Here is a 16811-nt window from a genome sequence, read left to right as displayed (position 1 = left end):
ACAGGTAAGTGAAATACTTCCTCACCGCAAGCATTAGGAGACAAGACTGTTCGTGCTGCCCCAACGAGGAGCTGATGCCCTGCCAGGCCCCTGACAAAGCTGGAGCATGTGAGGTGGGAGGTGTCAGGACACAGACAGCTGTCGCTTAAAACAAAGAAAACCACATCTTGGGGCAACTGCAAAGCTCAGGTAACAGGGAGGAGCATCACGCAGGCCTCTGCTGGGCCAACAGCTCCAAGTGGATGCTCGGGGGGAAGAGATCTGAGGGGCTGGCGGAGGGGAGGATGGTGCTCAGACTGAAGGAAACAAGCCCAGGCGTGAAGACGAGGGAGACGCCCAAGAGAAGGAGCTCAAAGGCTGTCTCTATGTTTTGAGTCTCAAATCAAAGAGAAATGAAAACGTATAAAAGCACTAAATAAGAATGAAATTCAGAAAAATGCTGGTCTGGAGGCACTGGTCTATTCAAAAGAGGAAACTCAGAAAACCTGCATGGACGGAGCGCAGGGGGTCCTGGAATCGAAACCACACAGCCTCACAAAGTTCACTGCAACGGATCACAAGTCAAAGTGCAGAAAAGACTATTCGCTGCCGACCTCGATGGCTGGGGATACTGTTCCCAGGGGCAACCCTGGCCTGTGGTCTCAGGGGGGCACGTTGCACGAGGGCTTCAGCACAGCCTGAGACCCACAGACCCACACGGCTCGCCCATGACAGTCACAGAACAAAGAGCAGAGAGCCCACCCTGGGCCTTCCTGCCAAACCTCTTCAGGTCAGTAATAACCCTGGGAGGGGCCCGGGGAGACCTGCGTCCTGGCTTCTGAGCAGACAGCCGTTCACACAGGCAAGAGGCCTCAGCTCTGGAGCTGGCAGAGATAGCCAAGCTCAGATGGCATGTCCACCATCTCTGGGGGTCCTCTGGGGTCTGCCCTTACCCCTGGCTAAAAAAAGAACACTTGCTAATGGCAAAAAATACAGAGTTCATGTTTAAGGTTGATTTTAAATCACCCTATGCTAAGAGCCAAAAAATATCCAAGTAAAAGTCTACATACTTCAGTCCTTCTTCTGACACAACAGTAAAGAAAGACGCGGCAGGGGAGCCCAAAGAGCTGACGACGGGGAGGAGTCTGCAGATTTTACGAGAATAGGAGCAGCAGCGGCCAGCACATTCACAGTCCTGCAGAACGGAAGGCACGAACGACAGGCTGCAGCCTTCAGGTCCCAGCGCGGCCGCGCCTCCTCTGTGCAGGCGGTGTTGGCGCCCGGCTGAGAACAGGTGGCTCAGCCAGTGTTTCAACTCGTCTGGACATTCCGCCACCCCTACCCCCCAGATGCACCCACCCCCGTGATCAGCACGGCATCTCAGGGCAGAGGATGGCTGATTTCAGGTCTAGGAGGGACCGTGGGGACGTGGAGACCAGGTTCCAGGGAAGGCAAATAACTCATCCAAAATACCCTTGTTGGTGGTGGGGGAGGGGGTGGGTGGTGTGTGCTGAAAACAACCCTGTTTGATCAAAAATTTAAAAACACACCCGTGGGACTTCCCTGGTGGTCCAGTGTTTGGGACTTCGCCTTCCAATGCGGGGGTGCGGGTTCGATCCCTGGTGGGAGAGCTAAGATCCCACATGCCTCAGGGCCAAAACACCAAAACATAAAACAGAAGCAACAGTGTAACAAATTCAGTGAAGACTTTAAAAACGGTCCACATCAAAAAAATAAATAAAAATAAAAAAAATAAAAACAACCAGTGTATGTAACGCACACACACGTGGGCAAAGGACAAGACCTCTCCTGAAAGGCTGCCCGCCAGCCTTTCCTAGCAACCATCTCTGGGGGCTGCGACCACGGAGATTTGCAGCATCCTCGGTCTTTATTTCTTTATTTGAAGCTTCTGAATTTCCTACAGTGAATATAGGAATACGTACTTTTAAAAAAACAGCTAGAATTTTTAAAAAGAAGACAGGAAAGTGGAAGGGTACGGTGCCTTTGGGGGACGCCGGAAGGGACAACCCTCAGCAGCACTGCTGCCTGCCTGCCTTTCCCCACACAGAAACCTCGGATCTGCGGGAATCTCAGGCGACAAATCAGGGCACACGGTTTGCTTGTTTAACGGAAGAGCCCCGGTGGGGAGGAGGGCCTGAGACACGGCCGCACACATAGAGGCTCCCACCTTTCTCATGAAGTAATAATGGGGCACTTGGATTCCCAGGAGTGCCTGGAAGACGGGAGGCCGGAGGAAGCTGTCCTGCAACAGGAAGCCGTGCTCTTCAGAGACGAAGAAAGACAGGACCAGCACGTCTGCCTGCAGAGGGAGACGTTCTGTCTTAGTTTGGCAATAACTTTCCTGAATCTCGTCCAATCCCATTTTCACTGCTGGGATATTTACATAAAACACAAAGAAAGTAGAGGGGCCAACACATAGGCACACAGATAACCCCCTTCCTCCTCGGGGCACACAGCAACGACACCAGGCTCCGCTATTCTCTGACGCCCCTCCTGGAGGACACACCTCGTCCGGCCTGGGAGCCACTAGACCCATCTCGCTGACCTTGTGGTGAAAACTAACCCTTCCACCCGCGCTGGTGAGTGAAGCTCAGGAGCTTCAAGAGTAGCCCCTTCAGTTTCTTGACTTTGACATGGAGACTCTGCTCTGCTCTCAGGCAGGGACAGTGGAGAGGCCGATGCTCGGCGGGACCCTGTCCTGCAGGACTCGGCTGCAGACCCTTCTGCCCAGGAGACGCGGAGGCCGAGGGGCTGGTGGCTGCCCTGCTGTGTGAGTGCCTGCGTCTCCTCACCAACTTCACCCACGACCAGGAGCCCTTCGCCGGCCATGCCCCCACCCTCCAAGTGGGAGCAAGTGCCCCCAACTTGCTCGTCACTAGATCCTCTCTCTCATCTTCGAGTCTCCACTCCAGTGACACAGATGCCAACAGGGCCCCTCTCGCCACTCATGTTTCAGACCCAGAGACCGATTTGCTTCTGAAAACATCAGGGTGTGGAAACCCGCTGCTGGTAGCCTCAGGGGATCCAGCCTCTCACATCCTGGAAGGAAGTCCCTTTGGCAGGGACACAAGTCACCTGAAGCTCTAGGGCCGGCGGGCCTTTGCTGACCTACTGAGGACCCTACGAAAGATCCCTCTGGGTCACAGAGAGGCGCATGCAGCCCCCGGGCTTTCTCAGGGATCACTGGGTGTCCTGCAGGACCCAAGACTTGGAAAGTGTTGGAGTCCTGGGCCCGAGAGTCACCAGTTTTGGGGAGGGACGCCCTGCAAAGCCGGGGATTGGGGTGGAGACAGGGGCGAGGGGGCCCATTGTTCGGGGGATGACTGAGGAGTCGGCCTCAGTAACTGGACCCCACAGGATGAGCTGAAATCAAGGGGTAAGTTCACGTTAACTGTTTTGATAAAGAGCTCTGAGCTGCCGAGAGAAAATGGCATGTGACAGAGGGTGGGGCCAGCCCTCAGTGTCAACCCAGAGGGGATAGGTGTCCCCCGGCATCCTGGGGGTGAGCGCTTGCTCTCCTGAATCCATTCCCCAGAACTTCCCTGTGGACCATGTTGGGAAGACAGAGCCTGCCACGTCCCCACCAATCTAAACACAAAGGCGACAGCATGTGGTACCGTGGGGCCTGTGCTGGCCTCGCCCAGGGCCTTCCTGTCCGTTGGCTGCAGCGGGGCGCCCGGCACTTCCTGCAAGGCTTCACACACAAACAGCCTGGGCTCACTCTGATCCCAGAAGTGGCTCACAGGCACGAGATTCGTCAGCCTCTCATCTGCAAGGGCCTGGCTTCTGAAAGAGAGAGACAGACCCTCACACACGTGGTACATCAATGCCCCACTGTGTTTTCAGAAACACTCTCCATGCCAACAGAGATGCTGATGGGCCCTCTGTGCCCCAAGACTCAGGCTGCCCTTGTGGACACTCGAGTTGCAGCCCTTTCAGAAGCTCGAGTTCCGACCCCATGACTCCAGAACCTTAGAACCTGGAAAACAGATTAGAGACTCAAGTCCACCCCGACTGACCAGGGGAGTTTGTTTCTATTTCACCTCTGGTTTCCACCACTCGTGATCTCTGAGCTCTTCCAAGGGTGAAGTAAACTTAGCGACAACCTGCCTCGAAGCCAACAAGTAACTGAACATCGTTTTCAACATTTTTTTCAACAAAATCCTCCCAAACCACAATCTTACTTCTTAGTCGCCTGTCCATTAAAGGACAACGTCTCTCTCTGATCTATCTGTCCCCTCTTGAAGTCGAGGATGGTCACTGTGTCCATTTCCACATCGTAGAAGCAGATTCTGGAATCGGGGCTGTTGTCAGCCTGGGGAAGAGAGAGCTGGAGCTCAGGGTACCCGCCCACTGAGAGCCACACGCCTGGAAGAGATGCCCGGGTCATCCACCCAGCCGCTCCCATGAGCGGGCCTCCAGCATTCGTAATTCGAACGTCAGCTTACGTTCATCCTGCTGAAATGGCTATGGATTTACTACTTTCTAATTTCAGAAAACTGAAGACAAATTCTCAGACTGTGCAGGTCGACTATGGCTGTCTAGCTGTTCTTAATACAGACGTGAGTGTGATGTCATCTTACCTGAGGTGGATTAACCATGGGCACAAGGAGGGACCGAGATTCTGATAAACAAATTCTCACGCAAGTGAGTAAAAATGAAGTAAACACCATAGAGAAGCTTCAGAAAAGCTGAGAAAAGGGAACCAGCTTGGTTGTTGGGGCAAAATGCCAAGAACTCATGTAGACTGTTAAACCTTTATCCCCACAGATACCGGGACGGTAAAGGAACGTGCTTACTTAAGAAAAGAAAGGCAAGAAAATGAAAAATTACCGATATCTTAGACAAAAGAAAATACTGTAAGCTTAAAAGCAATGGAAGAAATCACAAATTAAAAATCATCGATAGGTTTGACTAAATAAAAACGCAAGCTTCTGGTCATCACAATTCCCTAAGCAAAATGACAAACAACGAAGTGTCTGGGACACGGTAAGATGGTCCAGGACTCAGTCTCCACCCCAGACACCACGCCCACCCTGCCCCGTCTGCAAGGAGAGGGGCTTCATCCCATCCTCCTCCTCCTGCTTCTCCCAGCCTCTCCTCCCCTGGGGAATGCCAGTGGGGCAGGGGAGCTATCTTTCACTGCAAGCCCCCTCAACCTAGCTCAACTTTTCTTTCTTTGATTTTTTTCTTTCACCAGGGCGAGCATTCCTGACCCTGGTCTGAGCGTTGAGCTCCCTCAAGCTCGCTCTGCTCTTTAGAATCAGGCCTCCGGAGACAATGGTCACTCAGCAGTCCGCACTTCTCACCAGCGTCCACACCCAGCACCAAGGAAAATGCCCTTCCCGGGACTGCCCAGCACCATGTCCCGATACCCTGCCTACCTCCTGTGTGGGTGTCTCCTGCCTGTGTGTGGATACCCGGGCAGTGTCCTGGCCACTGAAGGAATGAGTGACCCAGGACTGCCTGGTGTGCGGTGCCTGCCTGTCTCTCCCCATCAGCTCAGCTGCTTCCCCTCCCTCAGCCTCCCCAGGTCCACCCTGGCCTCCGGCTGGTAGGACCCCCACCTCCAGCCAGACCTCCTGGCTGAGACTCAGGCTTGTGTCTAACTGCCCACAGGCCGCCCTTCAAATCCCTTAACTCAACAACCAGACAGGACCCCCCTCCGTCCCCCAAAGGCTCCTCACCCAGCTCCTCTCAGACCCTGTCCTTCCCTGCCCTACAGCCAAGTATGGCTGTGATGGGCCCCAAGGGATCTTCCACCTTGTGATAGCCCACTGACCACTCAGCCTGGGCCTCCCCCTCTGCCAGTGACCAGAGACCTTGGTGAAGCCATGCTTCTGCCACGGGGTCGCACTCTGACGCCTTGGCGGGGCTGTGCCCCCATCACTTGCCCACCTGGCGAGCCCACACCTGGGCTCAACCTCCACCTCCCCTGGAAGCCTCCGGAACTCTTGAGAGCTGTTCCACCTACCACTGACCTCCAGCCCTTCACCTCTCCTCTCAGCTCTCACCATGTAAAAATTTACTCGAGTCTGCTTCTCCGAGGGGAGGGGCCGATTCCCTGATTTAACCGATCAGTTTGTGTTTACAGTGGCCAGCAAAGTGTGTGGTACATGGAGGGCAACCAGCAATCCACTCTTAAATGAACGAGTGAGAGAATGAGTGAATAAATAAGTGAGCGAATGTGTGAGTGAATGAGTGAGCAAATGAACGTGTGAGTGAATGCATGAGGAGAGCATGAACAGACACTGCCAGGTGGGAAGGCAGTAGCTCCTCCAGAACAGGCAACCCAGCCACCTGCCTCCTTCACACCCACGTCGTGTGTTTCTCTAAGCAAGAGGCTCCAAGGTCCTTCCACAGTCATCACCCCTGGTGCCCAGAGAATTTAGTCGGGTGATGGAAAGAGGCAGAAAAGGGAAGAGGTGAGGGTCTCTGCAAAGCAGAAACCACTGCTCCTGATGAAACACGGAGTGAAGGAAGGTGGGGAGGCGAAGGGTGGCCCCAGGCAAGAGGAGAGGCCAGACAGAAAGCTCCCCCACCACTCCGCCCAGCCAGGGAGGAGGGGACGTCAAGAGCGCGGGGTGTGGGGCACAGAAGGGCCAGCTGGAGGGGTGGGAGGAGCTGTGCGCACGAGCGGACTCACCTTGCTGAGGAGGATGCTGATCTTGCTGCCGCTGGCATTGCACCTGAGGGAGGCCATGCCCCCAACGCCCGGGACCAGCCCTGCCAGGCTCTTGCAGCTGCAGTGCACCTTCGCCTCTCTGCGGGGAGGGACGCGGTCTCAGTGGCACCGCCGTGGGATGGCAGGCGCCCCTTCTCCTTGCGGCCTGGAACCTGGGCCCAGAGAACTGAGCTCCGCTTGGGCCCAACTGCTCTCACTTCGGTAATGTGAGACCCAGGAAATGGGCTGAGCTCAGACATAGGGTGATTTTTTATTTTTACATTTTTTTTGTCAAGGTATAATTGACACACACGTTATCTTAGTTTCAGCTGTACAACATAACAATCTGCTACTTGGTGGGTGAGGTTTTAAAATTCTGTTTCTGTGAACAAACACGAACACGTATTTTGTCCCTGTCTCGCACAGGAGGAGCTTATTAAGGCTGCTTCATCGTCCCCACAGCACAGCTGGCCGGGGTCTCTGCTGCCCATACTTCATTACAGCTGTGTGCTTTTCCGCTGTGTGGACAAACTAAAATTTATTTAATTAATTCCCTGTTTAGTTGTTTCAGTTTGTTGCCATTAGAAACAACGCTGGCTTGTAGAGGTATCTCATTATGATTTTTTTTGCTTTATTCACATTTCCTTACTTTTCTCCTAGTGTCCTCTGTCTGTCCTAGGCCCCCTGTCCAGGCCCCACTTGACATTTAATTGTCTCGTCTCCCTGGGCCCCTCTGGGCTGGGACAGAGTCTCCAGGCTCATTTGGTGTATTTCCTGCTTCAGTCCCAGTATCAGTCCCAGCATCATTTCTCCGAGGAGATCAGTTCCCTTTACTGCAGGACTTAGAGACCCAGATCCGGGCACGGGATGTGCTCGTTGCTCTTGGGGTGTCATTGCCCTCAGGCCCCCACGGCTGACAGAGCAAGGCTGTGTGTATACTGACTGGTGTGTATCCTCGTAGCCATGGTAACTTTATACGCATCCACCTGCGTCTACGTGAAGCTGCACTCTACTTCAGACTCACATCTCCACCTTGGATGCACCAGCACAGGGGTCACTCCAGCCTCCACCCCTGCTGATCTGGAACCTCCCACCCAGGCGAGAAGCTGGCTCCCTCGGGCTCCCATCCCATCCCTCGGCTGCTCATGTCCAGCCTGGATGGCAGTGTGGGTACTGCTCCCCGAGCCCCGTGGGAACTGACTTCGTCTGCAGAGCACATGCCGCGTGCGGCCCCTTAGCCCTTAGTCTCACGGTCCCACTCGGTGCCAGGGTGACCCAGGCGGCACCTGGTTCCCAGGGAGGCAGTTCCACACACTCACGAATGGTGGGTAGTCCTGCCTCGTCTGCATTCCATCCTGGGATCCCCTGAACTGATTTTTTAAATTTGCAGACATTAAGGCTCACTTTGAGCTGTAAAGTTCTATGGATTTTGACAAATGCACTGTCATGTGTCCATCACATAGTGATGCTGGTCCCTTACCCTTCATGCAAAGATGAAGAATTTAAATCAAGACATAAGACATTTCAAAAAAGTAAGTTGCACATTAATGTTGAAATGAGAACATAAGTAGTTTGCTTCCTCCTCTCCATTTTCTACCCACCACACTACCTCCTGACTAATTTTAAAAATATAATACTTTTATTTGGACAAACACTGTACCTTCGGGATAGATCAAAGCTTTTAAAGTGAGCCAAGTCTGTCCCTACAACCAGGAAATTTCCACAGATGTCGAAGAAGCATGGGTTCCCCTCTGTTTCGGAAAATGGCAGGAGTTGTTTCACAGTCCCCTGAAGAAAAAAGGAGGGAACAGGGAATTCAGGGAGGCTTTATTCACAGGGCCCTGCCATCTGCTGGAGTCTCACCCCACACGGGGAGGGGAGGACGGGGCCCTGCCCCGGGGGGATCCCTGATGCTTACGTTCAGAGGAGGAGACAGGTAGCAGCCAGGTCAACAAGCAAGTACGCACATAACTCAACCTGAGCAAGTGTAGACAGGTGACGGACAGAATGCTAAAACAAAACTATCAAGGTGGCGAGACATTGAATTCCACCTGCTTGGGTTGGTCCAGGAGGTACTGCCTGCAAGGTCTTATGTTAAAGCCCCAATGAAACTGACTGTGTGGCTAGTGTCCTCTAAGTGGTCACATCCAGGGGAGGCCGTGAGTGGAAGGGATGGTGGTCGCGTCACGGATACGTCCATCTGTGAAAACTCACTGAGCTGCACACACAACATGCTTGCTTTCCTGTGTGTACATCATACGTCAGTAAATGCCTGAGAAACAGGTCTTGTCTGTGGGGCAAACCTGAACTGAGACTGGGGAGAAGGAGCCACCTATTGGAGAGCTGAGCCTGGCTTTCCAGGACAAGGAGGAGCCAGCACAGCAGGAAGGAATGTGGTGGCCAAGGGGTGGCCCCCGAGGTGGGCAGTGAGCAGAGGCCAAGTGGGTAATCAGTGCAGGCCAAGGTGGAGAGCCAGATTTTGTTCTACGTGAAGTTGGAAGACTCTGGAGGGTTTTAAAGTGTCACTCTTACTTTAAGAGCATTTTGGAAAGAGTGACTACAGTCAGGCCTGCACAGAGCTTAGGCTTTCGTGTGTCTTGTGCATGGACCGACCCTTGTCCTTGGAGCTGAGAGAGGCTCCTGGCTCAATTCAAGCAGCGCCCAGTAAGTGTCTGCGTGGCATGGTGCTGGGCTGGGAGCAGGGCACCCCAACAGTGAGTGGGCGGCAGGTGGAGGCCTGGTCCCAGTGCAGGGGTAGCGGGGAGCAGGCTGGACGACCGGGGATGGGGGGGCGTTCCAACAGAACTTAGTAGACTCCTAGTGCCAGGCACAGAGACTTGAGGAGCAGGCCAGGAAGCTGCATAACCCGTCCAGGAAACTCAGAGTGAGGGATAAACAGCATGGGGGTGAGTTCCAAGCTGAGGAATCTGATCTTCATATTGATGCACCCAGTAGGGAGGTTAGTATACGTTTGTGGAACAAGCAAACAACAGTCACAGGCAATGGCTCACGGTGAGGACAGGCTCACTGGTGAGGACAGAGCGAGGCTCTCAGCCTCCTCTGCTCGACCTCTCCTCTGCCGCTCCTGACACGTTGTACGCAGTGCAAACCTGACCTCCTCTCCTTCCACACTGCCTCAATGATATGTCCCAATTCCCAACCCCAGCTTCAGAGCATGGCCTGGGCTCCTGCCTCCAGAGCAGTGTTTCCAGCTGGCTCTGGTGTAAGGATATAGGCTGGGGCGGGGTGGTGGTGGGGGTTCCTGGAGAAAGAAAACCAGGACTGGTATTCTTGACATAAGAGGACCCATTTTAGCCTAAGCCATTTTGTGATCTAAGCCTGGCCACAGTGCTGGTCCTAGAACAGGCCTCAGCAATTAATGATCTTAGGGAGGGAATGCAGAAACAAGGGAGGAGCAGCCTTGGGGCAGGTCCTGGTTCCTCAAGGGATATACATAATAATACACCTTTGAGTTCTGCAGGAAGTAACGCTCCCACCGACTTCAATCCACAGCCTGGACTCTGTTGACCTTTGCCCCAATTCTACCCTGAATTCTCCTCTGCTCAAATGCTTTTGTGAATATGCTTGTGCCCTTAGCTTAAAACTTCCCCAATTTTGCTGTTCAAGAGACACTGTTTTGGGAAAGATCCCCCGTGTTCTCCTTCCTGGCTGCAAGTAATAAATCCTTCCTTCTCCCGATCTTAGCTTGGTTGTGTCTATTGGCTGACATCCACCGAGAGGTGAACCTCGTTTTCAGGTAACACTGGGACATCTCTGAAGGGTGTCCGAGGCACCTCACACTTGCACCCTTCCCCCCCAGCCCTGCTCTGCTTCTGTACTTTCCACCTTAAGGCTCCACAATTAGCACAGACACGCAAACTAGACAACTAGAATGTCCTCAGTTCCTCCCTCCTACACCAGTTGCTCACCACGCCCCTAACTGCTGACTCTGGCCTGGCTCCCTGCCCATTGTCGCGCTCCAAGCCCCCGGACCTCTCACCTGTGGCCTCTCCTATCTGCCTTCACTGCTCACCAGCTGCCCTAGTCCTTCCCACACAGAAGTGATCTTCTAGGAAGAAAACACAAAACCAAGAAAAAACAAGCCAAAACGCACCGTGTTACTGGGGCTCCACACCTCCTGCCTTCCAACTTCCACATGGTCCCCCGAGCCTTTGCCTCCACGGGTGTCTGTCAGACACCAGCCCCCGCTCAGCTCCCGCCTCTCCTCGCAGTGCCTGGCAGGAAGCACGGGAACCAGCGGGGCTCTGCGCTCCCGCCTGGAGGAAGCTTCTGCGAGAACCATGAGGTACATAATGGCTGTCCCATCACCACACAAACCAGCAACAACTGCAGTTTGTGTGTCATGGATGCACGGGCAGGGAGAAAGGTCTGGAGACACACTCCAGCTTTCCAACGAGAGGAGAGGTGCTAATGGATTCCTTACACAGGCTGGCATTACTTTACTAATCACCATGGTCACATATTCCTTAACCTAAAAATCAACTAAAAAGTCTAAACTCTAGACTGTCTGTGGTCAGACGCTCCTAAGTTCCCTCCAGCTGATTTTTCACCCCTTCCCCAGCAAACCTTTCACCCCTTTCCCAGTATGCCTTTCACCTCTTCCCAGCAGGCCTATCATTCTTTCCCGGTATGCCTTTCACCCCTTTCCCAGCATGCCTTTCGCCCTTTCCCAGCAGGCCTATCATTCTTTCCCAGTATGCCTTTTGCCCCTTCCAGGCAGGCCTTTTCTTCTTTCCCAGTATGCATCTCACCCCTTCCTACAGGCCTATCATTCTTTCCCAGTATGCTTTTCACCCCTTTCCCATCATGCCTTTTGCTCCTTCCCATCAGGCCTATCATTCTTTCCCAGTATGCCTTTCCCCCTTCTCCAGCAGGCCTATCCTTCTTTCCCAGCATGCCTTTCGCCCTTTCCCAGCACGTCTTTCATTCTCTCCCATTATGCCTTTTGCCCCTTTCCCAGTATGCCTCTTGCCCCTTCCCAGCATGCTCTTTGCACCTTCCCATCAGACCTATCATTCTTTCCCAGTATGCCATTCCCCCATTTTCCAGCAGGCCTATCCTTCTTTCCCAGTATGCCTTTCGCCCCTTCCCTGAAGATCTTTCCTTCTTTCCTTGGATGCCTCCACTCTCCAGCTCCTCAGGTCACTCCTCTGATAACCCAGCTGCTCCCTCATCTTTTGTTAGGAGGGCCCCTCCCTGCCTCGGCTTTATGTCCACAGCTGATGCCCCTACACAACTATCAGCAGTATGCAAGGCCCATCCCTCCTTCCCTCCAGCCTCTCTGCCTCCCTTTTGACCTGAAGCAGGGCAGGTATCTCAACAGGCCCCAGCTCCTTCCACCTGCACTTTGCCCCAGGAGGCGAGTGGGGCTGCGGGCGCTTCCCTGACTTGTCAGGTCTCTATTCCAATGCCACCCCCTGCAATACTTCCCACCCACCTCCACACTTCAGTGTGCACCTTTACTGTCTGACCCTCCTGCTAGAAAGTAGAACTGCATGGAAGCTCTTTCAGGAATTGCTGAATGCAAGAGTGGACGTGCAGGCTGTGAGGTACAAGGACACGGACATGGCAGCCCTGGGAAATCAAATGCTGGACCCCAGGAAAGAACTCAGAGCTGGACAAAGCAGTCATACTGAGAGCTAAAACCAGTGCCATAACAAATGTCCTCAACCATGATGCAGAACACTATTGCATGTACTGGGCTGAATGGTAGCCCCTGAAAGATACATCCATTTGGATGTATCTTGGAAAAAGGGTCTTTGCAGATATAATTAAGGATCTCAAAAGGAGACAACTCTGGATTAGGGTGGACCCTAAATCCAAGGACAAGTGTCCTTCTAAGACACAGGGAGAAGGCCATGTAAAGATGGAGGCAAAGACTGGAGTGATCTGTCTACAGGCTGAGGAACGCAAGGAATGCCGGCAACACCAAAAGCTGGAAGGGGCATGGGACCAATTCACCCTCAGAGCCTCAGAAGGAGCCAATCTTGCCCACACCTAGATTTAGGACTTCTGGCCTCCTGAACTGCAAAGAAAATAAATTTCTATTGTTTTAAGCCATAAGTTTGTGGTCATTGGTTATGGCAGGCTCAGGAAACTAATACACCATGTCAGCCCTGGGGGTCCAGCAAGTGTGCATGGGATGTGGGCAGGGTTTCCTTACTGCACACCACCCGGAGGGAACAGAATGGTGTGTTAAAGGCCTGTAATCCTGGAGGCACACATTGCTCCCATCCTGGCCTCACCCTCAGACACATGCAGGGAAAAAGGTCTGCCTAAAGATATGTCCTGAACTGATGACCCCTCAGTCCTCAAGATGCGCATTAAACACAGCAAAATTTCCTCCCATTTCACACCCCCATGCACTCAAGGTCCAGCCATGTAGTCTTTTTCACTGCAAAGGCCACTGCCTCACCTCCTGACTTCTGAAGTCACAGAGCTGTCGATGGAGGGGCTATCCAACAATCCATTTTTACAACCAAGCACCCAGTGGGGGCAATCTGATGTGGTTGAGTGAAGTCATTAAGCAGGCTCTGGCTTGATTTAGAGATGGCATTTTAAACTCTGCTCTAATTGTCTTTAACGTCACAGGCCACTCACTCTAGAGCAGCAATTTACCTGCCAGGTTCGAACTTGGACTCGGTTTGGCTCCACCGTATAAACGTTTTCTTCGTGCATGGCTAACACTGGAGACTCACACAGGAAGGTACCTAAAATTAAAGATAAAGGTCAGGACAGCAGCAGCTAGTCTTGTCATAGCTCCTTAGAGTTTAAGAAGCATTCTCACACTAAAACTAGAACTTTTTGTAGGGCAACTATTGATGAGAAAGACTGAAACCTAGCAGAAAAGATCTTCTACAACTAAGGATATAAAGAAGGAACCACGGTGAGACGGGTAGAAGGGGTGGAGCTGCGGTATAGTCAAGAAGTGTTCTCATGTGTGTTCCCTAATTTTCCTTGGCACCCACAATAGCCTTGTGAAAGGTGCGTTTTCTTTATCTTGCAGATGAGGAAAGTGAGGCTCTGAGACACAGGGACCTGCCAGGGCCACAGCTGCCGGTGATGGCCAGGAGTGGGGACTCAGTGCTGGGCACCCTGCCCTCACCAGTCACTGATGGTCTCTCCTCTTTTATCCCATCTAGCAGTGGTGCTTCCAGTAGCACAGCATCTATGACAGCATGATTGTTCAAGCATCTGCTTATCTTATGTGGAACTTTGGAGACCACAAGCTCTAGTGTCTGGCTCTAGACAGGTTCTTATCTAGTTAGGAAGATGATGACACACACAAAACAGAAAATAGCTCAGCACCTGTTGTGCTATCCTCTTGGGAGGATAAGTTCACCCTTGCCCCTCAAGGGGTCTATGGTAGAAGAGAGGCGAAGACGTGAATTATCAGCACAATACAGGGCAGGATGGGAAAAGTGTTCCAAGAGAACTTTAGGCAACAAAGTGTTAGAGGAGGAAAAAAAAGTGAGGGAATAATATGAGGGAGAGAGTTGATAACCTGTGGAAAAACATCCCCAGGGAGGTGTGAGGTATTCAAACAAGCACGTGGGGGCATCACCCTGGGAACAGTGCAATGACGAATCCCCCTGTGAGGTAGGAGGGCCTAGGTCAGGATGGGTGAAGACAAGAATTGTGCAGAAGGAGATCTTGCCGAGGAGCACGTCCTGATGGTCACTGTGCTTGGTGGGAAGATGTCCCCAAAGAGATCAGGTCCTAATCCCTGAAACCCATGAATATTAGCTTATATGGCCAAAGATGTTAAGGTCTTGAGATGGGGAGATTATCTTGGATTATGCAAATGGGCCCCAAATGAAATCACAAGTGTCCCTGTAAGAGGGAGGGAGATTTTTAGACAGGAACAATGTGACAGTGGAGGCAGAGACTGGAATGATGTGACCCCAAGCCAAGGACTGCTGGCAGCCACCAAAAGCTGTAAGAAGCAAGGAGCAGAGTCTTCCCTAGAGCCTCTGGGGCTCTGCCAACACCTTGATTTTGGCCAGTGAAACTAATTTTGGACATCTGGCCTCAAGAACTGTGAGAGAATAACTCCTAAACAGCCACTCGTTTTGTGGTCCTTGTTACAGCAGCCCCGTAACTCATACAGACATGTGCTAAAGAGCAGAAGATAAAGTGAAACAGAGAGTCGGAGCGATGGATGGGACAGGTGGAACAGCTCTGAAGATCCACCCTGAAATTTTCAGACAGAGGCTGGCCTTGGTCGAGACCCCACGGGCTCACTGCTGTGCGTGCTCTGGGAAGTTCAGAAGTCAGGTGTGTAGCATCCCTTTCCCCGGAAAGCACTGTGGTTCTCACACTCATGCCAACTTATTTCTGAGCTGTTTCATCGTCCTGGAGCCCAGGAGGGCTGCTGGCCCCAGATCTGGCTGCACTTAACTACCTCAACTAGCTTCTGTAGGGAGGCTGGGGAGGCCCTGGTTGCACAGGGCTAGAGTGGCAGCACCGGCTCTGGAAACGCAGGCCCAGGCACGAGAACTGACATAAGGGTCTCCCCATGGCCCTGGGCCTGCCCTTTGCCCACCTCACAGGCACCAGCACCCACCCCCATTAGATGTGAGTCCCCTTCGTGGGGCTGAAAAGACTCCTACCTGCACTTCGTAATGTGGCTCCAGAAGGCTCAAAGATCACCACCTGTTTTCCATTCCAGACGGCAACAGCATCCTACAAAGAACCACGGAAATTAAAAAGCAACCGGCTGTCTGGGCCTCGCTGTCCCGAATGACCCTAACAACCGACCAGGTCTTCCGTCTGTATCGATGATCCCGCCCAAGCCCATGGTCACCCTGGCAGTGACCTTGGTGGCGAACACTCCGCTGATGTACATGTCTGTGCGCAGGCTGTGCGTCACCCCCGTGGACAGGAAGGACACGCTGAGTAGGCTCGGGGAGACCTGCACCGCGGCCACCTGCTGGTGGAAGTGGGACGACATGGCCTGCTCGCGGAGGATGAGCACGGAGCTGATGCTGTTCACTGCCAGGAGGCTCTTCCTGGAGCCCCACTTCATTCCCACGTTGAGAGACAGAAAGGAGAGGTGCAGTCAGGGCAATGTTATAAGTACGAGGATTCATAAACAATTTCCAAGCACTATTTCTTCTTCTTGTTTAAAAACATGATTTTAAAAATTTATAAATATAAAATGTATAATTTGTAGAAAAACTTTAAAATAACAACACTCAGAGTTTAGATCCAGCGGGTAAACTTGTGTGGTTGTTCTCGCTCATGTCTATCCTGACTGGTTGAGCATCTTCTAGAGTTTACTTTACTGACATGAACTTAGGGGCGTCTATGTTTTATAAATGGAAAGCAAATTTACACACTCTAGTGAACTATCCAGACTTCCTCTAGTGATGTCAAGTACCACTTTCATAATTTCATATTAAACTTCCAAATCCATACAAATCCATTTCTGGATTTCCAACTTTACTCCACTGATATATTTATCCATTCCTAGTAAGCATGCCATGTTAATTGCTATACCTTTCAGATATATTCTGGTATAGGATACAGAAATGGTCTGATTCTTTTTAAAATTTTTTCTCGGCCATTTGCTCTACCAAATGAGTTTAGAATTATTGTGTTGAATTCCCTCAGGAAAAAAAAAAAACCTCCTTATTTTCACTGGATAAACATGTAATTTGTAGATTTATTTGGAAAGAGCGATGGATGGGACAGGTAATTACAAGATTGAGGCTTCTCTTTGAGGAACATGGTCTACTGAGTCAATTTTTCTTTTACGTCTTTCAAGAAAGTTAGTGTGGCTCTCACTATTATTTAAAATGGGCATTTCTTTCATTACCACTGAGGTTACACGTTTTCCATGGATTCTACTAACCACCCTTAGGTAAATTATCTGCACTCTCCTTCATCACTTATCCATTTACATTCTTTTCTTTTTGGCCGCACAGTGCAGCATGCAGGCTTAGTTCCCCAACCAGGGATCGAACCCGGGCTCCCACAGTGAAAGCACTGAGTCCTAACCACTGGACCGCCAGGGAATTCCCTCCATTGGCATTCTTAATATTTTTCTTATAAATGTGAGTATTTTTCACGTCCATTATTCTAAGATATCACTAAAGGTAAGATGAGCCATCAGTTTAAAACA

The 16811-nt window shown here is 51.9% G+C and overlaps 1 protein-coding gene across 17 annotated transcripts in view; it reads right to left on the bottom strand.

Moving 5' to 3' along the window:
- IFT140 (intraflagellar transport 140) overlaps positions 1-16811 on the bottom strand; it is a 70916-nt gene that overhangs the window by 34925 nt on the left and 19180 nt on the right. For 16 of the 17 annotated variants that reach the window (XM_073792487.1, XM_073792482.1, XM_073792493.1 and 13 more), the window contains 8 exons: positions 15504-15707; positions 15298-15370; positions 13304-13395; positions 8325-8452; positions 6647-6764; positions 4185-4315; positions 3618-3786; positions 2168-2299 (listed from right to left, as the gene is read on the bottom strand). In XM_073792487.1, the coding sequence (XP_073648588.1) occupies positions 2168-2299; positions 3618-3786; positions 4185-4315; positions 6647-6764; positions 8325-8452; positions 13304-13395; positions 15298-15370; positions 15504-15707 (1047 nt within the window). The remainder of the gene's footprint in view (positions 1-2167; positions 2300-3617; positions 3787-4184; positions 4316-6646; positions 6765-8324; positions 8453-13303; positions 13396-15297; positions 15371-15503; positions 15708-16811) is intronic. The other variant, XM_073792490.1, reaches the window with a different exon arrangement.

Source organism: Tursiops truncatus, chromosome 15, assembly GCF_011762595.2.
Source record: "Tursiops truncatus isolate mTurTru1 chromosome 15, mTurTru1.mat.Y, whole genome shotgun sequence".
NCBI lineage: Eukaryota > Metazoa > Chordata > Mammalia > Artiodactyla > Delphinidae > Tursiops > Tursiops truncatus.
The sequence above is the reverse complement of the archived record's forward strand: the minus strand, read 5'-3'. Positions and strand labels throughout refer to the sequence as shown.